The 6,745-nt window shown below is 44.8% G+C and overlaps 1 protein-coding gene across 1 annotated transcript; it reads right to left on the bottom strand.

Moving 5' to 3' along the window:
* Window positions 1-152: 152 nt before the first annotated feature.
* btg1 (B-cell translocation gene 1, anti-proliferative) lies at window positions 153-6,338 on the bottom strand. Its single transcript, XM_023408216.2, has 2 exons — window positions 5,877-6,338; window positions 153-1,884 (listed from the first exon to the last, which is right to left on the bottom strand). The coding sequence occupies exons 1-2, from the start codon at window positions 6,019-6,021 to the stop codon at window positions 1,481-1,483; spliced, it is 549 nt and encodes a 182-aa protein (XP_023263984.1). The 5' UTR covers window positions 6,022-6,338; the 3' UTR covers window positions 153-1,480.
* Window positions 6,339-6,745: the final 407 nt, after the last annotated feature.

Raw genomic sequence — 6,745 nt, 5'->3', positions numbered from 1 at the left:
GTGGGGGGGGGGGGCAGCTTAGCTCTGCATCCTGCCAGAGCGAAACAGTGCCATATGAACGGATGACAGAACGTTTCTAACATACCACCAAAATTACTCTCCACCTAAAAATCAACAGCTCTGAAATGTTCACAAATACAGTGTAAAAAAGGTTTTGAAATCCAGAGTTGCACACTCCCGATTTAATAGACAGTTAGTCTATCCCAACGTGGGAGCTACAGTATGAACAAACGGCTAAAAAATGGGCAGGGTAGTAAAAGCGGTGTGAAAACATGACATTCGAATGGATGGAATGCAGGCGATTTTCTCTAAAAAGTACACATCCCACACAATCTCACGTCAAAGTGCATTCAATGTCAATTCTAACAGGGCCACATGACCAAAATTTGGGTAAAATAGGCCCCCCCTTTTTTGCTACACTTTGAATTTTGGTGATGTAGGAGATGACAAAGTGGTGGGGGAAAAGGGGGCAAAAATTAACAACACAGGAACTTGATTGTGAATTTCAACAACATTCATTAACTAGGGGGAGGGGGGAAAGGAGACGGGTCCCCTGCCCTCCCCCAGAAAGCTACACATACATGGATGATGGGAGGGCGACAGTGCAACGGGACACACTGGTATCCATAGGTAACAGGTGTCACAACACATTCCACTAGCACTTACATACGGGCCGAGACGAGGTTGAGATGAAGGTTTTCTGAAGCTCGTGATGATGGTAGAAGGGGGAGGAGGAGAAGTTCAGACTGAACGCCTTTCTCCAGCTACAAGATAAAGAAAACTCATTCCCTGTGGTCCAAAAAGGTGTTTTTATAGAAAATAGAGATGCTCTTATTGGGCGTTTCTTTAACTTGAGCTCGGAATGTGAAAGGCACAGTCTGAACCTCGACTTCCTCTCCAGCCAGGAAACAAAACAAATGAAAAACAGCAAATTGAAAAACCTCTGGAATTTGAAGGGGTAGTTCCCGGTAAAAAAAAAAAAAAAATCCTTACAATTTAGGTTTTGGTGTTTTTGCGGTGGTGTGTTGAACATGTACCCATAGTTACCACAAGTAAGAAAAGTGCAAAGTCAATGACAGCCCCTTCAGAGATGGAGCTGATCACCATGTTGTTTACAGTCGAGGGGGGGAGGAGCCAGTCTCCATGGGGGTTCCTGTTTGGATGGTTGGTTTAGCTGCCCCAACAGTTCCATTTCCACAAATGCCTCTCCTAAAAAAACGGAGTGCCCAGCTGATCCAATGACACAACAGAACAGATGACAATGGGGAGAGAGGGTAAAAAATATCAAACCTACAAGGTTTCCATCACCTGGACGATAGGCCACATCCTCTGTTTTTTTTTTTTCTTTTTCTTTTCTCTTCTTTCACTATTTCATTTCATATTCTTAGCTTTAAAAAGGCTCACCCTGATCTGGTCACATGATCTGACCAAGCATGGCGTGACCCTGAACAAAAGTAGGCCGGGGTGACGGTGTGCCTCTTTAACTGGACACAGTCATCATATTGTAGGCTTTGGAGGGACTGGTTCTGCCCAGCACCATCAGTTCCTCCTTGCAGCTGATGTGACTGTCCACCATGGGGCTCACCGACCCGCTGTTTCCTGAGGGGGAGCTGGCGGTGGCGGCCATCGGCATTCCTACGGGGCCGGGCTGGGACTCGTACAGGACGCAGATGGAGCCGTCCTCGCCGATGCGGTAGGACACCTCGAAAGGGTCCACCCAGAGTGTGAGCTCACTGGGCAGCAGCAGGTAGAGTTGCTGGATGGTCAGGCCGATGCGCTGGCCTGCCTGCCACACCAGTGGGTCCATCTTGTGGTTAATGCGGATGCAGCGGTAACCTGAACCCTTGCAGGGCCTGTCTGGGAACCAGTGGTGCTTATATTGCTCTGCAGGAAACACAGGAGAAAGAGAGAGAGAGAGAGAGAGTGGAGAGAAAGTTTAGCTTTGAGAGATAATCATCAGACTGTTTGCTCTGACATGTAGTGTGGGGGGGGCAAGATCATGTCACAGGCGCCGATAAAGGCCCAGAGAAGAGGGGCCATGAAGAAAATATTCATTACGTTGCTGTATGTGACTACAGACGTCATTTGTGGCTGCGCATGGGAGATCTGTGGTTAACTTGAGTTGACCAAAGGTCAAAAACACAAAGCAGACAGGCTGTACTTTGTGTTAGATAAGTCCACGTGATTTAATAAGCATATTGTGGCTGTAATAAACTGTTCATGCAAAACGGGAACCTCATAAAAGTAAAGAAAAATTGTGAACCCTGGGATAGAACCTGAATTATATTATTTTAAAATCATTTTTGAATTTATCAAAAGGGGTTAGATAAATTTAATCTCAGATAAAACATGACTGGCTGAGGTTTGACTGTGTGTGTACTTTTGGGTTGTTCCCAAATATTAAACAAGAGTACAGGCTTAATGATTAAGAGAAGTAGATCTTAATCCCATGTTGTTTTTGCCAGAGGGTGATTTCAGTAGTCGTAAAACTAGATGGGCTCAGACTTGTCAAAATAAAATCATCAACATCATTATGCAAAAAGTATTAACTCTAACTTTCTACTGATTTATGGATATTGAGAAATCTTTTGTCTCATAAACAAAATCTTTATAAGCCATTTACTTTGTAACAAGAAGCTGTTCCCTCTGGATGTTTTACCAAAGGCAGATTGAGCCTATAGCTTATCAAAATTTACCAAGTGAACTTATGTACACTGAAGTACAGGGCGTAGTTGTGTGCGATTGCAAAAGAAAGGAAAGAAAAACACCACCACCTGTTACAGGCCTGATAAGCGGCCATAAACAAGCGGCCAGCGGCTCCCTCGGCCTACGTGACAAAAAAGAAGGCCGCTGAATTGCACAATCCCTCCCCTGGCTGCCGTCAGTGTCACAAAGTCTCCCACGACTGGCTGAACAAAAACACCACAAGTGTTGAAGGCCGGCCAGCCATCTGAGACGCATGGCTCCGCCTCTTAAAGGGAGAGGGGCTCTTTTTTTCCTCCCCCTCTCTCCTCGACTGTGTGGAAGTTTTGGAAGTGCAGTGAAACTAGTGATTCACAGTGACGCCACTCAGAGTACGCTTCAGGCATTTTAGTGGTTAAGATGATGAGCGGAAAATTAAGCTGTTGACTGTCTGATTCGTACTGTACGAGGAGGTGAAATATGGCTCATTCCTTCCTTGCAAGTTCACTTTTGGCGCAGAAGAACACTTTCCAATCCTTTTCATAGGATATTTTCGATCTTTTGTTCTGACCTTTTCATTTAATCGACCTCCCCGCTTTAAGGAGCACACCTACCCCTCATTTACCCTGACAGGGCTCATCCATATTGAATTCCCATTGATGGTAACTGCATTGTAGACGATGAAAGACAGGGTGAAGTGAAGTAGGCCAGCATTCAAGCCAGGGCCCGGAGGCCACCTGTATGCATCTACAGGATAATAACCCCCCGTGCCCCCTCCTGCCGTGTCTTATCACAGAAGGCTGTATACTGCTGAGCTAATGGAGGGGCTGGCACTCGTGAAAGAGCACAAGGGGCTGGATGATCTTTCAGCCTCGGACTGAGCCACAAAAGGCAGCTACCTACAAACCCTGGAGCAGCTGGGAAAGGATCAGCTCAGCGGGGCCTATTCTTAAAATCCAGGGCACAGGGGAGGAGGGGGGGATGGGGCAGGATATGGGAAATGGAAAAGTAAGCAGACAAGTGTGCGCTTAACCCTAAAGAGTTTAACGAAAGTGGGTTGTTTATTCACTGGAGCTGACCTCGAACTCTAGAAATACATCAAGCAAGCTGGTTTTGGCCCAGCTTCTGGGTCGTTGGATATTTTTCCATTCGAAGTCCGTTTGCTGGGATAGTAAATCACAAGAAGAACTGAAACGCTGCTCAGTACAATTACACAACTATCACGGTTTTAGTGTGGTCACTGGGACTAATTTCCCCGCTTCCCTTCGCTCAGCACAAACACGAGGAGCTGGGCACCCAGCTTTTCAACGCGCAGACACAATAGTGGGTGATTGTGATGTTTCCAAGCACAAAAGAGCTCTGGCTGGCCTAGTTTAGTAGCAGCGAGCCCCACAGGCTACAACCACACACTCACTTTTGTTTTCACACATTTGCCTCGTGCTCAAAATGGACTTCGTGGAAGACACCGTTCTTCATTTAATTAGATTATAATCAGCTATACGGTATTTTGTTTTTAACAACGGTCGTTCAAGAAGTCAATCTGAGGGATGGCAGATTAAAGCTTATAATTTGTAGCATTTTAATATAATTCATGTTTATATCCACTAAATACAGGGTGTGTTAACCGTGTTTCAGTGGATTTCCCCTGCATTTCCTGCCTGATTACGCTGCGCTGCCTCCGTCTTTAATGTCCTCCTATAGGCGCTCACCAAAACATCCCCTCCCCCCACACGCAGGCCTCCCACCCGACTCCATTCAGCTCCCAACTTTTGTCTGTTTACAAACACCACCGCCGAGATTCAGCTCTCACAAATGTGTTTTTCCTTTTACTAAATGTAACACTTGATTTAAAAACACCAGTTTCTCAACAACAAACAAAAACAACACGATGCTAAATCATTTAGCTCAGGCATTTAGCAAGACGCCAACAATTAACTGCAGTTTGACTGTAACACCAAATGGCGAGTTTTAGGCTCCTTGTAAAGCTCTATTGTTCTTATTTGCTTTTGTAAAAAACAAAAAAACATTTATATTCTTATTATATAAATGTTTGTATTATGCTCTATGACAAAGATCGTACTTATCTACTTCTCTTATGTATTAGACCCTTTACTGAAAAACAAAATACCAGCAAACTAAGACGTGTTTTTGAATAAGTGAGGCCCTTGTGTAGGAAATGTAGGTCATCTGCTGCTGTAGATGGTGCGAGGCAGATGTATGGCAGCTTTAGAGCCCTGAGACTGGAATGTGTTTACAGCAGGAAATGAGAGACAATCCTCCAAGCAGCACTAATCTGTAAAAACTCCCATAATACTCGCTTAAATTCAAAATTGAACCTGGGGGAGAAACTACAGCTCGATTTCCTGGGAAATAAACGGAGAAAAAAAAATAAACTGATTTGATTCGACTTCCGTTCATTGTTGCCAGTCGGTGTATTGTTTGTGAGCCATTTTAATGAATGGATCATGTGGTAAAAGCTGAAATTCACCTGTTAACCACATAAATACCAGGAAGGAACATCGAATTGTGTGCAACAAGATGAAAAACTCATCATTGAAACGCACAAAAGTTGCAAAATATGATGTTTTCAATGGAGGTTTTGTGTTTAAAATAAAATAAACGACATGTTTTTAGTTTAAATGTCAACGTTTGGTCTGTGATTGGACATGTTTTCATTATAAACCTATTTCTTCTTACGCATTACGTAATTGAGCAGCCTCTACCAACTCACTGGGGGCTGTTTTGCTCGATTCTTTGAGAGCTCTATCGACCGAGGCGCACTTCCTTGTTTGAGCCAAGCGTCTCTTTCCACCCCCACTCCTACTCATTTTCTTCCTCCAAAACAAAGCAACAAATTAATCTTTCACCGAATACTCTCTCTTTGTTTCACATATCAGATTGTATCAATGTAATTGTCGATCGATCGTCTTCGATCAGCCAGTGTGTGTTTATACTTAGTCGTTTTTTTCTCCCCCCCTCTCCGACGTGCGCAAACAGTGGTGCGCGGTGGTGGCGCTGATAGTGATACTTAGGAGAACAAAGAAAGGCTTCTTCTGACTCATTCTCAAACACATTACGAGCCGAATTTTAGCAGTTACTCATCAAACAAACCCCCAGACTTAACATGTGTGAGTGTAATGTATCACAGAGTGGTGTTGTGTGAGAGCTAATGGAGAATTTTCTGGTTTCCTTACCTGCCAAAATGTCCTGTAAGCTTTGGCTGAATGTTTGGACCTGTCGATCGTTTACGTGTCCTTTTACCCTCAGAAATCTCGACAGAAATCCGACGGCGGCGTTGATCTCTGGTTTCATCGTTCCCCGGGCACAAAGGGTATGCATTGAGAAAGGCAACGGCGACGATCCGTGCGCTTTTGTTGGGTTGTTTTTTTTCTCTACGTGTTTGTCCGACTGTTCGTCTTTCTCTCCACTTCTGAGCAGCGATCCTTATCTGTTGGCGCTTGTCTTGTTTCTCTTGGCATTTATTAGTCGAGGTAGAGGGAAGCTTTTTTTACAGAGAGAGTCCGTGCGATAGGACGGTACAGTGTTGGGAAACAGGCGCCTGTTGTTGGTAAATACAGGGGGTTGGGGGGGGTCCCTTCGTGCCACGTTGACCAACCCTCCCTGCTCACTTTCCTCCGTCAGAGTGAAGCTCCCGGACTGGGGGAACGGGCTTTTATAGCGCCCCCTCCCTCCCCACGGCGTCGACACAAGCTGCTACAGCAACAACAGCAACCAATCCCCGGGCCTGCCTCCGTCTGACGAGCCTCATATAGGAGGAGTGCAGCGTTCACGTCACCGCTCTGAAAATAAACAGAGGTACACAGCATGAAACCGCGCTGCCTTCACAGGCTGTCGGAAATACGGCTAGCAGTAGAGAAAAAAGAAAAGGAAACAAAAGCAAAAAACAACAAACAAATAAAATAAAATATCACATAATCTTTGTTGAAGAGGATGGATTCTTTATTCGCAACTACAAACAGGATACACTACTTTACGAGTAGCTAGTAACTATGATTAATAGTGGTAATTGTGCCGTGTGAAAATTCTACCCCATAACACATCT

The sequence above is a fragment of the Seriola lalandi genome, unplaced genomic scaffold (genome assembly GCF_002814215.2).
Source record: "Seriola lalandi dorsalis isolate HSWRI2012SDOR001 ecotype SW California unplaced genomic scaffold, Sedor1 jcf7180002054357, whole genome shotgun sequence".
Taxonomy (NCBI): Eukaryota; Metazoa; Chordata; class Actinopteri; order Carangiformes; family Carangidae; genus Seriola; species Seriola lalandi.
This window is presented reverse-complemented; position numbering and strand designations above follow the sequence as displayed.